Source organism: Columba livia, chromosome 5 (genome assembly GCF_036013475.1).
Source record: "Columba livia isolate bColLiv1 breed racing homer chromosome 5, bColLiv1.pat.W.v2, whole genome shotgun sequence".
NCBI lineage: Eukaryota > Metazoa > Chordata > Aves > Columbiformes > Columbidae > Columba > Columba livia.
In genome coordinates, this window is record NC_088606.1 from 28,803,728 (window position 1) to 28,822,443 (window position 18,716).

The 18,716-nt window shown below is 36.3% G+C and overlaps 1 protein-coding gene across 4 annotated transcripts in view; it reads right to left on the minus strand.

Moving 5' to 3' along the window:
* The window catches only part of NPAS3 (neuronal PAS domain protein 3), a 615,994-nt gene that overhangs the window by 414,288 nt on the left and 182,990 nt on the right, over window positions 1-18,716 (minus strand). For all 4 annotated transcript variants that reach the window (XM_065064080.1, XM_065064081.1, XM_065064082.1 and 1 more), the window contains one exon: window positions 16,156-16,400. In XM_065064080.1, coding sequence (XP_064920152.1) covers window positions 16,156-16,400 — 245 coding nt within the window. The remainder of the gene's footprint in view (window positions 1-16,155; window positions 16,401-18,716) is intronic.

Sequence of the window (18,716 nt, forward strand, 5' to 3'; positions counted from 1 at the left end):
ATCTGAATGACATGCTATACAATATTTAAAAAAAACCCACCAAATCTGCAAAACATCTTCACGTATTGTTCAGGAGAACTATTCCTAATCTACAGGAGTATTATTACAGAGAGATGTTTTCAGAAGCGGGAGTAACTGATTAACTGGGATCTATTTAGGTGCCTGTTTACACACGGGGACACAATTTGGTGGGGAAAAGCTGGGAGAAGGGGTTGGGATAACTTTCCTGCACTCCTAGTAAAGAGAGCTACTTTGGGAATTCTGTACCTCTTAGTCCAAGGGCCTGAAAAATCCTTTACATCTTAGGTGGATCCAGCAAAACACTGCAAAGGGTGAACAGAGTATTCACTATGAAAGAATCGCTGCATGATGGATGGAAAAGATAACAGAATTTATTAGGTGTAACACTGACTTTTCTGCTAGCTTTTGAAAACACTCTGCAATAACATATGCAAAGTATTTTGAGATCTTCAAATTACAGTTCTCATATAAGAAGAACTGTACATGGAAAAGTAATATTGTATATTCCAGAAACCTCTTCATTCATAAAATATTCCTGGCCATATGTCTGTAAACTAATAGCAATCACCAAAATGGCATGAAACATGGCACAAAAAAAGTGTGAAAGTAACACGTGACATAGATCTGATAGATCCTCAGGGAGAAGTTTCAAGGGAAAACACTCCAATGCTAGCAGCATTCAGTGGCTATCAAAAATTTATTTCTTCTCATTTTGTCAGTGCCTATTAACCCCAACTATACTGACAGTCACAGGTTAAAAAAGGGAATAAATTAACATCATTGTCAATCATTACATACAGAAGAATAATTAACTCAGTATGTTTATTTATCTACTTTTGCTACTTGATTAAATGAATGATTGATGACAGGTTCCTTGTTTTCTTTCTTTTTGTCAGTGTAAATGATCAGTATGAAACTAAACAGAGGCATGAAAATGAAATTGTTAGAAACATAAGATCTACTACAGATGGATTTAGATTATTTCAACTTTCTTGTTACTCTATCATAATTTACTAAAATGCATTTATATACTCACAAAGAACTCCATTAATAGCAGAAATAATCTGTAAACTGACTTACTTTCCTCTCAAATATTATGTATGAATATTTAGGTTTCCTTTGTGAAAAGGGGTGTTTTAAAAGTTCTGTAAGAAGTCATGCAAATGAATGCAGTTATCCAATTTATCCTTGGATAACCAATTTATCATTGACCAACTCATAACCAACAGTGCGTGCAAAGAGGCCAAAGCATTCTTAAACGCTGACTAGTGTTATGAGTAATGCAAGCCTAGTAAATAGCTTTGGGGAAGAAATTGGAGCAAATATGGGTTAGGTAAACCGAAAAATTGTCATTTGGGTCATACGAGATAAGGGAAGAAAGCAACAGAGAACAGAGTCAAGTCTCTCCTTCAGGCCACCTGTACGAGTACACCCATCTCTTCCAGGCAGCCTGCTCCCAGGCAGGGCAGCGTTAGTGATACCATCTCAGATCCAAGGGTTTTCTTTTCTTACTTGCTTCCAAGACAAGAGAAGCAAGACCTAAATTTCTGATATTGCTTCCTTTACTTCAATTCTGTGCTACATTAATTGCTAAAAGTTTTTGAGGACAGACAAAATCCCAAGCCTCTGAAGTGAAGATTAAAGCACAATTTCCCCTGAGCTAGCCCAAGATTGCTGTCTGGGCTAGGAAAGTTAACTGAATGTAACTGCATTTTTTTAAAGTTAAAGGAATTGACCCAGAAGTCTGAGGAGATGGCTTTTGTATGGCATTAAAAAGAAATAAAAATATCTTTCTCCCAAAGCAATTCACTGTGGCAAATCACTGAGAGCTTGAAACCTTCGTTACTTACAGAATTTACTGTTGAGAATACAAGCAGAAGGAAGTCACTGGCAAAATCTGGAGCTTAGTTTATACTTGTGAAGAAACTACTGGATTCCGAAGAAGCCATTTTGTCTTAAATACAAGGTTCATGTCTTTTCATTACTTGGAAATACCAGAGACAGCTGAATTCAAACCATGTAGATAGTCTGAGTCCACTTCACTCCGATTTTGAATCGAGGGAAAACTGGATTCAGAAGAAGTTATTTTCTTCCTATTTCCACACAAATTCTAGCTTCTATTAATATGGTCTTAGAAAATCAGTTCTTTTTCCTTGCAGAGCCCTACCTTCTGTACATCACAGTACCAAGATCGCAATTGTGTGTCCACCTGTGCGTGTGTGTGTGTAGAAGTGACTTTGAGGCAGGTCTGGGTGGAAGGGAACCTCGTGTGCATGCTTAGGAAGGACGTGAGCTCACTTTGCTTGGCTGCGCTCCGCTTTCTCTTGTCCAGATAGGAACCTGATACCCGACATGCCAATGCAAGTTGTCCAAATAAGACAGGTATTAGACTGGAAGGTGGCATAAGGACCTCTTCAGACAACCCTGGACAGACGTTTGTTTTCAGAGGTATGTTGAATTCAGTAGGTAAGCTAACATCAGACTTGTACCTATCCTGGCTCATTCGGTATCCTGGCTGTGAAAACCATTTCCCCAAAAGATGACTTCCCCAGTCTCATCTCAAAGTGCCTGCTCTCCAAGTTCAGTTTTCTCTACCACTGCCTATTCCTATTGAAATAATTATGCTGTTGAAGCAAAACACAAATTAAGGGTAACCTTCAGCTTTCACAGTTATTCTTGAGAATTTACCTTTTGACATTGTTCAGTCCTTATCAACAAAAGGAAACCAGAATGACCACAATAAAATAAATTAATGTTAATTCCCAAAGTAAAAAAAATAGTCATTCATATTACACCAAAATGCACGTCAAATACATGTCACTGGGATAAACCAGAGAATATCACACTGGAGGAGATACTGCAATTTTTACTTTAGGCTTTTATGGCACTGTTACTGAAATATTGCGTTCAGCTGTGGCTTCCTTCATTCTGAAAATACGTTAGAAAATTGGATAGGACTCAAGTAAGTACTACATGACTGATTAGACTTCTGAAAGTCATTCCCTATAGTGAAAGACTAAGAAAGCTCAATTTATTTAGTTACTGAAAAGAAGGTTAAGAGGATCACAATACCTACATGTGGAAGAGATTTCTGACAGTAGGTAGCTCATTAATCTAGTGGAAAAGGCATAACAAGACCCAGTGTTTGGAAGCTGAAATAAGACTACAAATAAGGCACACTTTTTTTCATGGTGACAGTAATTAACCGCTGGAACAATCTGCCCAGGAATGTAGCTGATTCTTTATCATTTAAATGCTTCACATCAACATTAGATATTTTCCAAAGAGATAAACTCGTATCTCAAACAGATGTAAAAATCACTGGATAAGGTTCTCTGCCTGGTGTCTGCAAAAAGTTAGACTGTATGCTTATCACAGCTGCTCAAAATCGTACCTCAACAGAACAGTTCTGTGAGTGCTCTGAACTTCACAGACCCATCATCTCATGACCATGATATCTACGCTTTGTGTGCATTTCAGACTGAATGGAAGTTGTCTCCAAAATTCATCTTCCTGTCTGGCAGGTGAAATAAGAACCCTTTCAGGACAGACATGGGTATCTTCAAAGATCATGTTCACTGTCGGGCATCATCTCTGCTGGAGATCAACTTATATCAAAGCTGCCAGTACACACACATGGGAAAACTGTTTGAGCACTGGCTTTGCCTGATGCTTCTACCCAAGAAATATCTGTTGGGATTACTTCAAGCTGATGATGGGTGAGTCAATATGTAGGTCTTGTAAAATGTTTGAGCTTTTAGTCTAAGGGCTGCCAAGCGGCCTCTCAACATGGATGTCTGTATGAAGAATACAGTTCTCTTAAGTTTAATAAGGTCATCAGAGAATCGACAGCCTCCACAAGACTGTTGAAGAAACCAATTACAAAGCAAAATGTACGATGAGGTTAGGTAAGCTGTTAATTTTCCTTTCAGTTCCTTAGTAATATCTGTAAAGAAAAACTTGTCATTTAAGTCTTCAGGACAGAATGCTGGAGCAAAAGAAAAGCCAAGGAAAAAAAAAAAAAAAGGAGGCAGAAAATAGAAAGTACAGAGAACAGGACACAAAAAGTAACAGCACTTACAGACAGAATAAGCAGAAACAGCCTGACATAGAAGAGTGAAGAGATAATCATGTGCTAAAGTATAAAATAAACTACCAAGATATTTATTTTCAGAAAAAGAAAGCTAAAAAGACTATTTCTACATCTCTAGGAAGTGACAGAAAGAAACCATATGGCCTCAGAATGTAGCATGATAGTAAAAGCTCACAAAAAAAAAAAATATCACACCTGGACTTGCCATATAATATACTTGCTACAGGCTTCTGTTTGGGTTTTTGGATTTTTTTTTTAGAATATCTAGTTACTCTAATTTTTTCTTATGACACTTAAAAGATTGGTGATGGTCTATGAAATGTTTAAAAAATACTTTTATTATAGATACCTAATATATACAATGTAACACAGAGATTTAATGTAAAATGGATGAATAATATTCCTATTTGATTGCTTCATTGTCCTCTCTTAAGTGTAAATCTTAATGTTACTCTGAAAACTACCTCCTCACAGACACGCGTTAAATTTCCTAATGAAAAGCCCATTAAATGCAATATTCTTACAAAGGACATAAAGATAGTGTTATTGCTTAAGAACTCAGCTCTTGGTCCTGGGACATGGGAAGAAGGCTCTATTCCCATCTCTACCACACACTTCTTATGTGATATTGAACAAGTCACTCTTGGCTGGCTTTGCAAATGTGCTCAGCAGCTGCTTCTTATGATCAGATTACCAAAGTGCTGAAATCTTTTGAAAATCTGGCTATTTATTTTGTTGCTGAATAGGATCAGAGATCTTTTGAAATCTGGCCCCAGTTGGGGTGCTGCACTCTTTTGAAAAGCTAGCCCTAAATCTGTATATGCCTCAATTTCTCTGTTACCATTATCAGCACTGTTCTGCTTCATCAAGAGGATGAGAAACAGCTGGCATACACAGCAATTCAAATCTGAAAGGGGATATATAAATGTAGAGTTGCTCTAATAGTTGTAGAAACGTCATATGTATTTAAAAAAGCAACAAAAAAAAACAGCTCCTGATTTTTCCTAAACCTTTACACAACTGTGATTTTCTATAAAATCTGAAGTGAGGTAACATTGACAATATTATTTTGCTTGCTATAGGTAATGATTGAGAATTGTCTACAAGCATAAAAATATGAACAAAAATATTTATCTCATTTCATTTTATGATTATGAATATGCACTTAATGACTTTCCAGATGATAAAATAAGATGTGGGATTTTTTACTTGCATGTGGTATCACCCCATGCAAAGCGAAGCAATTTTTATATGATACAAGTAGAACACAAAGCAACAACACATACATGCTTGTGTCGATGCACTTGGCTAACTCTGTATGAATTCTAGGGAGTGACATGCTCAAACACTGAAAATAAGGCAAGCATTTTCTAACAGCTCCATTTATAAGGATGACCGTGGCATAACTGGAGTTAAGTAGTTTATCAGGGATTTGCCTTTCCTTCCTTAGGAACAGAAATCACAGTATGACTAAAAACTTTGAAATTAAAAATAAAAATATTCACCTTGGCTTAAAAATTAGAAAATAAACAGAAAAGATGTTCCTTAAAGGACCTCAATATTTTAAAACACCACCCAAGTCCCCAGCTGTGTGGAGATTCTTAATTTGTTTGCAATCTTGGATAGATACAGAGGCTTACATGGTCTCTATATTGTAAGCTCCCTATGAAGTGTGTTCTTTAATTACAGACAGCTAATGAAAACAGTTTTTACTGATCTCTCTAATGTCCTGGGAAAGTCTTTACTATGGATTCATTGTATTCTACTTTATATCCCTGATTGAAATGGGAGACCACAAGAGCACTGGGATTTGGTGGAAATTTGGTTTCCTTCCTCTGGCTTCAAAGAGAACAGTTGCAGAAATTAAGCTGCGTTGATATTGTGGTCAAACTTTGGTCAGACTGTGGTTATACTTGCATATTATACAGATATAAAATCACTGCAATTTGGTTTTTTTAAATTGCTGGGTCTACCTTCACTATCTAAATCTCACTCTGTTGACCACAGGTATCCAGTATAACTACTACATGAAAATAAGAATTACTGTTAAATCCATATACTTCAAATTTCACTTCCAGGACTCTATTATTTACTCCAAATATTTAGATAGTCACTTTGGAAAATTCTAATTAATATATATCTGCAAGTATATGAGATGTGAAACACAGATTGACTCTTTTCATGAAAAAAAAAAGTTTGTGTGTTTTCTTTCACTTCAGATGAAATATTTTCTGTGAGTCATAACTTTTGACTTGTAATACAGAGTGAAGTAACTCGGTAAAACAAATATTATAAAAGCCCATTCATTTTCCCTGCTGGATTCCCTCATGTCTAGGTACTAACAAGGACACGGCTCTCTATCTGGTGTTTTTGTTTGTTAGTTTTTTTAAGGCCTCTGCTACATTCATTATCTGTTTGTTAATCTAATTCTTCAGCTCTTCACAGAGATGTATTTATTATCCCTGCAACAGACTCAACAAGTTCTAAAAGAACCAGTCATTCAACTGGAGGTACAAAGTAGAAGTTCGGATGATCCAGAAAACCAATAAACTACAGTAACAGAAGAAACATAGACAAAGCTCTGCTAGATTCAGCAGGACTTAAAGTATGCCTTTATATTCTCTGCTCAGCTGAGGAGGCTAAGCAAAACAGAGCACTGCGATATTACGCTTTACTGAGGCTCTGTTCAAAACACTCTTCATAGCCAAAACATTTTTCTTCTGTTCACTAAAGGACAAATAAAAAGACAAACAAAAGTTCTATCAGATATTACAATCTACAGATAACAACAGCCTTTTTTCATTTTATATATCAAAAACTACAGCAGTGATTACTTTGTGTCTGTTTCTGGTTACTAAAAGCAAAAAGCAGAACAAGCGCTTTTGGCACACGGGATTTATTGCACATCTGTAATTGGCTAACCCCATCATGTGCATTATTTGAAAAAGTTATGTAGACGGCACATATAATTTAAGATATTCATGCTTCTAAAAAAGACCACCTGGAGCTAGCCCATGCAACGTAAAACATTAATGTAAAAATCACATGGAAACATTTTACTAAGGGTTTTGGAAAAGTGGACTATTGTGGCACTGACTTTTACATAGCAGTTTCTACTGGATGACAATCTACATCGTTATATAATGATGAGAAATTAACTTGTTTTTAATTTGAAAGTTCTCCTTGACTTATTTTACCATCATTGCCAAGGTTGGAGCCAATGCAACTGTCGATACTATATTCTCCTCCTGACATATTTACCTCTCCAAGTCTGAAGCCCATGCTCTTGCCAAAACCTGCTCAGCCAATACTGTCAGTGTTCTCAGCCATGAATTACAATGACAACATCCATCATCTTTTAAGCTGGGATGAGGAAAGTAGGTTCTCAGCTCAGGCGTGGATTTTGAATGACACAGTGAGGATTGCTGTGCACAGGAAGATATGCATGTTAAAGGAAGAAAGAATGAAGTGGTAAGTTTAAAACTTTCTTTGGTTTCTTTAAAATATTGATATTCTTCTGCAGGTTGTTTTCATTACCAAGACTACATTTGAAAATGCAAACACGTAGAGAAAAATACAGGAATACAAATAGGGGAGAGTCAACAGTGGAAGCGGAGTATATGAGGAAGACATTATGCATAATGGGTGTGCCAGCTAAGGACTCAAAAAAAAAAAAAAAAAAAGAATGGCTAAGGAAAAAAACCAGTATTAAAAGAACATAATGAAATTGCAAAAAAGACCAAGTCAGTCTAACAGCACAAGAAGAGACAAAGGAAGATGAACTGCAGTGTAATAGAATGGAAATACAGTAGTGAGTTGAGAGTGAGAGAAAAGACATTAAAGTTTCTTGTTCTATTTCCTTGCTCTTAAAACCATGTGCTGTTTCGCTATTTTCCTCTTTAATTGTTTAAGTTGTAAGGTGGAGTTTTAGCAATAAACAGCTCTACCAGGGCCTGACATCTGATTGACAACATTTTAGAAAGAGTATTAATTTGTTACCAGCAATAAATGTTTTGTGTCTCCACGGAAGTGATGGATAGAACTTTTTACGATACAAATAAAGCACCATGAGAAACTAAATCATTCTATAATTTCTGCTAGCAGGACTGGAAGGATCAGGTCTGTTCTTTCTATGCCTTTGTTCATGCAAAAAAAGGAGAGCTGAACTTGAAATGCTTTTCCCATTATTCCTGTTCTGCATCACAAGAAAACAAAAACATTTCAAACTTAACAAAAGTAACTACACAGCAACAACCAGCAGCCTGGAGTTTAGGACAGCAAAGATAAAAATGAATAAAACCATAACATTAATAATAATAATAATATACTTTCACTTCATTATACTGAGAGAAATAAATTTTAAGAGGTTTGATTTACTAAGCTGCACAGATCCAAACATCATTGTAATTTGCAAACTTTTAATCAGCCATGTTTACTCACAGTACATTGATGATCATGCCCAGAGTGGTTTCTGCACAAAACCTCAGAAACTCCTTTCTTAATAGTACCTTTCACTTCAGTCTGATTTCCAAGATCAGTTATACAGTTAATGCATTTAACTTGGTTCTGCCAATATAGTGTTTTTCCAGTATTTTAAAACCATAATTCTTATGCACTAATAAGTCAAATGCCTTACAAATACTTCAGTATACAATGCCTATCCTAGTTAAATGGACTTGCAATTAAGCTGTGCTTGTTTTATAAGAATTACTTTCCATTTATACGTTTGTTGAAAAAATATACAATCTTACTTTTATCCCTCTAATGAAGGTATTTTTCCAAGATTTTGCCCACAACTGCATTGAGGCTGGGACATCCAGTGCTCAGACAGCTCAGTACTGCAAGCGTCACAACACCAGCACTGCAAAGAATGGATGATGCTGAAAATTGTATCAGGCTGATATCAGAAGTAAGCCAATTCCTTGTCTGAAGAACACATAAAAGACAATTTATTCAACAGTTCTGGAATATCTGAGAAACACTGCAAGCTGGGATTCAGGATGATGATGCCTAAGAGTTTCAAAGTCCCTTGGTCAAATCATGGCAGGTAACCTACTGAAGAAACAACACAGAACTGTGACAATCACAGCAAGGCAATGCCAGTGGGTATTTCTGAGATGTCAGGAGTTTCCCTCTATTGGGAAGATCTGGGGTTTTTTGGTACATCTAAGGATTATACCCTTTCTTTTTTTCAAGTACTTGTAAAGTTTGCTTCAGACACAAACAAGAAATATTTTTTTTTTTCCCCAGCAGAAAAGATAGAGATAGTATTCATCATGTATGGGTATGACTCAAACACAGAGCAGGCAGTTCTTGAAGCTTCACAATTGGGACTCCAGCATTTGGATTCCAGCAGCAGAATGCTTTTGCATACGGAGTCTGAGAGAGAAGCAAAGAAGAATGAACAAGATGACAAAACACACAAGCAGCTATAAAAATCCTGTTTTGTTCAAGATGGCATGATATGAACTCTGACTGCAGAATTCTCCTCCCCAAGTTTTTGTATTGCTGATGACTATGATTGCATACACTCCATGAACACCGCTGTTAACAGTAATCTGAACTATAAAGACCTGTAGCATGGATTCTGTGCAGGTAAGCACCTAAAGAAACCAGCATCAAGCTCTCGTGCCTTTGCTGCATCAGTAGAAGTTTTACCATACCTTACTGCTAACGAACCTATACCTTTACCAAAATTCTTCCCATTTCAAATACACACAGACCCAGTTTTTTTCTTTCATTTTTCTAACCCTGCTAGATTTTTCCTTAATGCCTCTGCTTGTCTTAATCAACTTTCTTCACCTCCGACATTCCATTTTATCTTAATTGATATATATTTCCCTTTTGTTCCCAAAGGCCTACATAAACATACATAGATATTGGTTTCACCTTCATTCTGAAAAAGGATGTAGTTCTATAATTTTCAGGTGCATAGGAAACCATCATTTCTTAAATTTTTCTTTAAGAGTTCTAGTCAACTTCCATTCTAATTTTTCCATCAAAATTTTTTGTCTCAATCAATTTCACATATAAATTTTCCCCTTAGGCAATTAGTGCCTCAAAAGCACTGAGTATATTGGTTGGCACCCTCCTCCATTTGCAGAGATTGAAAGCAATCAGGTCATGATCACTTGTCACTAGGCAACCACCAACTCTGAGTCCAGTATTCAATTCATCTTATCTACCAGAATAAGATTCAAACAGAGCTACCTCATTTTGGGTGCCATAACTTTCATACTAGAAAACCATCAATAATTCTCACAAAGAACATTAATATTTTACTGTTGACTATCTGAAATTTCCAGCACCCATTTCCTATGTTCAAACAACACCTAATAGTCTTTTTCTTTATCTGATGCAATAGGCCGATGACTAAACAACCTAGTCCTATGGCTGCACTGCCCCTACAGCCACGTTAAACCCGTTTACAATGGGCAGACGTTATGCTTATAATCAGTGTTTGATACTGGTACACAGAGCAGTTTATAGTCACCTACACATAAACAGGGATCAGATTCTCATACAAAAAACGCCTGTAAGATAGCGAGAAATAAATTACAGGGCTATCAGGAACTCTCCAGCACACGAGCAGAAGTTCCGTGAGAAGCAAGACAGTGAGATTCAAAGACCCTTTTCACAACAAGCAATACTGCCAATTCATCTGCATTATGCTGTTTTCATCTGATTGACCTTTTCATGTCTAACAGTGAAAAACAATGTCTTTGGCCACAAACACTAAGGAAGAAAGTAATTCTGATTTCTTTGCCCATACAGAAGGTTTCCCTGAGGCAGAATTGTGTGGTGGTTCAGAGTCAAAGGCTGGTGTGGTTTGGCAGGGAAAAGCTTCAGTTGCCTCACATCTCCTGCTCAGAAGACAACACTCAATTTTGAAAAAAAAAAAAAAAAAAAGGCTATCAAGATGTAATGTTATTTAAAGATCATTAAGAAGAGAACCATTTATTTATCTCTTAAAAATACATACACATCCAGCATAAAAATTAGTAGAAAAAGGTATTTAAATTAATGAAAGTAATAACACTTGACATTTGGGATAACAATTACCACACTTTCCAATTATCATTACTGCTTATTTTCTTTCCCTGAGAATTTAAGGTGCTGGACTTATTTCCTGAACCCTGAATTCCATAGTATGATAAGACATCAAGTTCATTTTCAACCTACATTTACATATGTGGTTTATGTTGAGAACAGTTCCTTTGAAAAACACGCTGGTTTGAAGGAAACAGATGTAATTTTGTTTTGAAGTATATTTTTTCTTGTGGTGATTATCAAAACTTTGTGTTTTTTTTCCTTTAAATTCCATAGAATCATTAGTAGGAAAAGATCTTTAAGATCATCGAGTCCAACCACTAAACTAGCACTGTCAAGTTCACCACTAAACCATGTCCCTAAAAACCTCACACATGCATCTTTTAAATTCTTCCAGGGATGGTGACTCAACCACTTCCCTAGGCAGCCTGTTCCAATGCCTGACAACCCTTTCAATGACGGAACGCAGAACTGAAGTAACACTGAATGCGTTATTGGAAGCAACTTGTCAGAGTCGTATTTATTACATTGGACAAGAACAGTTTGGACAAGAAAAATTTCAGTTCACCACAAACACTTTTTACAGCATCTGATTTCTTTTCATACTGATATATATTGATTCCAGAACAAAGATGTATAAAACTACCTAATTTCAGAACATGTAATGCTAAAAGTAGAGATAGATAAACTAAAAGTGACACTCTTCACGCAACCTACCAATTGGTCAGTACTATTTGCTGAAGTCCTTTTCACTCCTTAACTAGAATCTCTCATTCACCTATTCTCTTACAGTAGAAGATAAGATTACTTCACTTCTGTAACACAAAATATAAAGATTTTTCTTAAAAAAAAAAAAAAAACAAACAACAGTTCTAACTTGAAAATGTGGACGATCCCACAATTATTTTTTTTTCATTCAAAGAAAAGACATGCCCGAAGTTGTCTTACATACTCTAGTTTCCATGAGTCACATCATTCAGCAGGAAATCAGCCTCATGGCCTTGCACAAACACTTGTATTTCTAAGGACAGAAATCAACTCCTGACTTCAAATAAAAAAGAATGAAAATCTAATAGCTATTATGATATCATCATGGCAGATTTCCAGGACAAGGGTTTGCAAAATTAAGCACAGACTGCTTGGTTTAATTGCTACTTCAAAGTAAACAGAAATGGCGAAGGCTGGAAACTCTGCTCAAGGCAGAGAGTCACAAGCTTTCTTTTTGCAGTGACGGTGGTCCCAAGTCAGTACCACTGCCCCAAAGATTGACCAAAAAGGTCAGTATGACTTTACATCAGCCAAACACATTCAACGTGCTAGAGAACATCAAGGTGCCTCTTCCTTCCTCTCTTCACTTAAAGGAAAAAAATGGCTTGGTAAAAACACGACATAGCAGAAAAGAACACAAAAAAATGCATGATCTTTGAATGCTTTCAGCAGCAGTTTGTGTTAAAAATATGAAGAAATTTGGAGTCAATCATTTGAAGAAGATGATATTCAAAAATATGAAGGTTCCCACGAGTCTGATGTTGGACAAGGACTACAGGGCCTGATATGGGTCAGGCATTCAGAACGCACAAGAGGACTTCAAGTGCCATGCCATGTACAGCACAACTTATTGGTTGAACACATAGTACATGCTATAAAAATAGTTCCATTCCCAGATCAGAACTTCCAGAAAACTCATCTTTGATTGCAAAAAGTTGTTCTCCTCAGAAAATACCGCTTATATACTGGGAGTCAAAGACTTTTGGAGACTTGGAAACAGAGAATAGTGCTGTTATTCACAACATATTGTATGTAGTTGGCAAAGAATAATGATTTTATTCCTACTGACTCTAAAATATTTTTTTATTATTTTCAGCCATATGAGAATCATGTCCTGGTCTTTAAGAACTGTAATCTTTAAACTCATCTGCTGCAAGTTGTGAGTGTATTTGTTTACAACAACTAATACTTCCTAGGTACAGAAAGCCTTAGACAATGTAGCAAAAAAAAAAAAATTGACTGAAGTCTGCTGTATTAGAAGATGGAAAATTTATCCATTTTTAGAAAATGTCAAATCATTGGCTATTGCTTTTAAGATTAATAAAAGATATAATGGTTTCTAGATAGCTTCTAAATAAAGATTACTATGAATGGAGAAATGATTTACCAATAGTCACCACAATGAGATTTCTTTAAAGGTTACAATCATCAGTTATTTAGCTGAAACACTGCTGAGAATGCCTGGTCATTTCTTGAATAATGCATAATGTTCATTGCAGATTTGATCTGTATTATAACAATACAGATATTTCTAAAATAATGGAGAAAACTATCCTTTACTTTCCAATTGCTCAAGTTATTTCCATGAAGTAATTGACTCTGAAAATATTATATAGAGTTACCCGAGTGTTCATTTGCAAGCACAACTTGCAGTGATCGCTGCACAACAGGCATAAGAAAACAAACTCGTCAGCCTTTATAGACTTTTAAGAAAAGCTATGATAAATACAGAACAGAGCAAAGGACCTTTCTGAAATACTGAATTAAAATTATTAAATTGCTGTACAGTACTGGGGGACAAATTTAATACTAAGCTTTGAAATTTAATTATTCACACAAGCAGACCAACACATTTGGGGAAAAAAAAAGTGCAGTTGCCTATGCAACATATGTACTTCTCATATAATTTTCCAAACACCTTTAAGTCTATTCAGAAGATTGCTTGGGCAAAGCATAATGTCTAGTGTTTTATTGTAGGATTATCAGCCATACTTCACATGAAGCTGCAAGCTCTTTATGTGAGCTTGTTTTTCCATATGAACTTCAAGGGCAGCAAAAAGCAACCTTAACAAATGAAAATAAATTTATTTTGATGTAATTTCATGAATGTTTGATCAGAATGTGTTAACAGGTTTCTATATAAGGAGAACTAGTGAAGTAATAAAATATGCCTGTACAATATATACAGTTAAACCTTCTTATGAGGAATACTTACACAATGAAACACTGTTTCATCAAGCATTATTTTGATATATTGACACATAAATAATAAAATCCTAGTCAGTATAAAGCTAATACTCAAAAGGGGCGGGAGGGCCTGGGAGGAAGGCAAAAGTCCTTCCCTGCTCTTCCATACCCCTTATGCCTATAGAAATGGGAACCATATCACCAGATAGGTGGAGGAGTAATATTATTGTATCAGATAGGGTGAAAAGACATTAAATGTTTAACTAGCTTTTACATAGGGAGAAACAGTGTTAATCTAGGCCAGACTATATATGCTGTTGTTCACCATTAGAATCTTTCCACAAAAAGGAAGCTTCATTATTCAAGTATCTATTCTTATTCCACATGATTACATAACAGGATAATGAAAGACACACCCTGGATACTCTGAAAACACACAGTATCTGCGGAGATGACACTTTTCCGTAACAGAGGACAGCTTGTAGAAGCACTGTATGTCTGTTAACCACAGGAATTTTGGGAGGAACTATTTATTTTAACAGACAGATCTTAGATCATACAGCAGAGTCCACTTTACCTCCACCTTGAAATACTGTTTAATTGCCTGAGAATAAACTCTCATCCTGAAAAAATGTGGAACATTTGCATATTATATCAGAAACCTGATGAACCATGTTATACTCATGCTCTGGATGATGTAATTATTACCTTTTTTTTCTCCATGAAAATTATATATGATGTGGCAGATAATATAAATGAAATATATGAAATGACACAAATATGTCCAGCTACTAAATCATCAGCCTGAAAGTCCTTTTGTTTTTGCCCTCCACGTCTATGTCCATCCATTGAAAATTAAAACTTTCCTCTAGTAACATTACTTCCTTTAAGTGAAAGAGTGGGTAAAATAATTTCGTACCATTAATACCAGTAACCCTTTCTGGGTAATTCTGGGTGGATAAATAAGATTCTGTTTCCCCTTTCGCCCTCTACTCTTAAAGGGGGCTTTTTCTTTTGCCTCATTCCATACACAGTCTATCTAGTTTAGTGTAGACCAAGAGTTCAAGTTTCGTAATGTGCAGGGAAAAAAATGAAGTGCTCAAATCTCATATGGCTCTTTCCAAAATATATTTCTTCCAGAATGTGAGATTAGTAGCTAAAATAAAACAGAGTAGTTTTCTGGGCTGTGAAATCCAGGACAATGAAAATTCCTAGGTTTTCATAGCTTTGAGGTCTGTTAATGCAAACTGTTCCCTAATTTAAAATATTTATCAGACAGCAAGATTATACTCAACTACATAAGTAGCACGAGTAAAATCATGTCCATCTCACACAACCCATTGGAAACACTATTTAGGACCAACACATACACAGCCTCTAAAATAACTGATTGCTCTATTACCCAAGTTTTGTGTCAATTCATGTCTAAAACATTGATTATGCTGCCCAGCTGCTTGTTTGAGCATGAAAAGTGTGTGTTTAATATTGAAAAAGGTCTATTTTGGCTGAACTGTTCATAGATGCCTACTAGTTCAGCAGTAAAAATAATTTCTATATAAATGACAAGATTATAGATAAAATCCTAGTCTCTAACCTTAAGATTTTAAAATTTGCATGTGATGTCTTCAAACTTCAGAAACACATGATTCTGCTTTGAAGGTTTAGCCAAAGAATTAAGATATTGAGTCCTCAAATCCAGAAATAATGCCATTCACCTTTCAAAGGTAGCCTTACATAGAACACTAAAACAAACACAATCATTGCTAAATAACTTTAAGCAATTTAGGTTACGCCACCCAGAGGACTTAAAGTTGTGATAGTTATATCAACTGGTTTGTTGTTAAATAAAAAATAAATAAGAGGTTTATTTCACCTTCACATGGTGTCTTTCTCATGCAGACCTCAGATTTCCACATTTGTATCCCTTTAAAGGATTTGATATGCAGGGAAATAAGAAAGGATGATGGTAAAAATTTCAATGCAGAGGTTACTAAAGGCTGCCATATTTGATACTATGCAACTTATTTACTCCATACCTTTTACTGATGTATTAGGTGGAGGTCCTTCCATTCTCAAGTTCCATGGAGGATCGCCTTGATTAGCAAAGTCCCTCATTTTCAGATAGCTAATTGTAAGTCGTATGATGGATGCCTTGTCAAGCTGGCTGGTAATGGCTGCAGGCAGGGGCAACAACTTTGCCAACTCATAGAATTCAAAATTCTCTTTTCCCCGGCGAGAGCGAGCAGCATCTCGAGACTTTTCTTTCCTCAAAGCTTGTAAACTGAAAGAAAATAAACAAAGTAGACATTCATCAATATCAGAGTTCCATCACATTTAACCAATTTGCTTTTTCACTGCTGGTCTTCTGTACAAATTACATTTCCAAAATGCTGTTGTGTATGGATCTATAGACTTCAGGATATATTTAATAGTAGTCCAGTCTTTGAGTGATTAGAACTAATTATAATATTTGAGTTTCAGTGATAGCAAACACATTAAGTAACTACTCCTAACTCATTTCAGCCACTTCTTAGCCTGCCCTTCCTTTCTCTGCTGCCAGTCACAAGAAAGGATTCCCAAGAATGCTGTGTACATGTGGGGTTTATCTGCATGGATGCCATTGCTTCTGCTGACCCACTGTAACCCAATTTAGTCTGAATTTGTCCCAAATTCTGGTTCTTGGGAAAAAAAGGTTAAAAGCAGATGACTGAAGTGTGTGCCACCTCTGACAGGGGTTGCAGTGCAGCCAAGATGACCCAACAGGTTGTGCAGCAGCTTCTGAGCTGTAAAAGTTGAAGTCTGGCTTAATAACAGAAATTGTCCCGGATTTCAGGAAGCTGCTTTTTATGAGTTGTTCAGCTACCCTGGCTGTGGGAACAGCAACCTTTGTCAGCAGGGCGAGCAAGCAGTTAATAGAGTTATGTGCTTCACATTTCCGATTATATTTCACTACCACACACGTGTCAGACTGACAACTTTTTGGTCAGAAAGGACCTTCTGCTTTGCTCTGAGGTGGCAATGCAAAGACATTAATTTTCTACTGTTACGTCAATGCATCACTTGTTACCACACTTATGCAACACCTAAAGGCGACCCAGATTTAACTCCTGGCCTATTTGTTTAATTGGTGTATAACTGCTGACTATACTTTGTGATGACAGCAGGTAACTACTGGAGTCTTCTCCTGATCTTTCCCTGAAATTCAAATTAAACTCAAGTTTCAGTTGGTTTCAATATATAATAACACAGTTTTGCAAGAGAAAAAGGATTAACTTTTTTGTTGTGTGGTTTGGGGAAAAGAAATGTACCACACACTTTCCAAAAGATTAGGACTCAATGTGTAGATAATACAAAAACCAGACATTGCATTTTTTTGTTTGTTTGTTTTTTGTTTTTCCTAAGACAGAAAAGAGTGTTCAAATCAGGATACAATAAGCTTGACCATACCTCTGCCTTGGTGGATAGAGGCTGGTGCTAATGCTGAGGTTGGTGTCTGCCAATCACTGCATAAGGTGAGGAGAAATTTTTCTTGTCCCGCGTAGATACTACCTTTCCTTTGCTTTGTTTCTTTACTTACTGATTTGATGAAGTAACAGCCACAATTCCATTAACTAGTCATCAGTTTACAACAGAGCTAGAATTCAACCAGTGTATAATGGAACAGCAAATGCTTCTCTCAAGCTTGCACAACCCTTTCTGAAATCCTGGATTTTCTCAGCAACAACAAAATCATAATGGCCAGATCTGCAAAAGTACTCTCGCATATGAAGTAGATCAGCAGAATCTAGGCACACAGATCTAACAACATGATTCTGATACCTCTATTTACCTATATGTCTAGTTTGGAACTAATTTAAACTACAGAGGTTCTGTTACGTTTGTATTCTTAACCACCTGCATTTTTGTGCCACCCCAGACTTGAAAGGGCAGATCAGCTGGGCCCTTAAACCACAAATGAAATCCTTCCATCATGCTTCTCTGAGAATGTTTAACAAATTATATTCCCTACACAGTTCTATACTAATAGCAATTATATTTAAAAAGAGAGCCTGGATAAGGAATAGGGATGCAAAGAAATAGAGATACGGAAGAAATGGCATGTCCTTACCCACAAATAAAAATATGTCCTATTGAATCCCACACTAAGGTACATACTTGTCATTATGAACTATATATAAAGCACTAGCAACCAGTTTTATAAGTTATATTCAAGGTGAAAAGTACCTGAAAATGAGATTTCACAATGCTCATTCCAAATGCATCTCTCTCACCCTCAGAAGGTGTATTAATGATAGCTGATAGAAATATTTTATGTATATACAGAAACTAGACACCACAGGTCTGTGCGGTAAGATGCCCTATACAAGTTAAATACCTATACAAAGTAAGAGAGAGGCAGGCAAGTGTCTCTGCACAACTGTTTGCAAGTGAAAACTGACTTCCATGGCACAAGAGATGGCATTTGCTACTTGTCATCACACCTTTTTTTCTCCAGAAGCCAAGCTCAAGTCCCCAAATCAAGTTTGAGGGATCCAGAAGAGCTGCAATTCTAGATCTATTCTGGAACTCTGCACCAAGAGGTTCACACTTCCTTTTC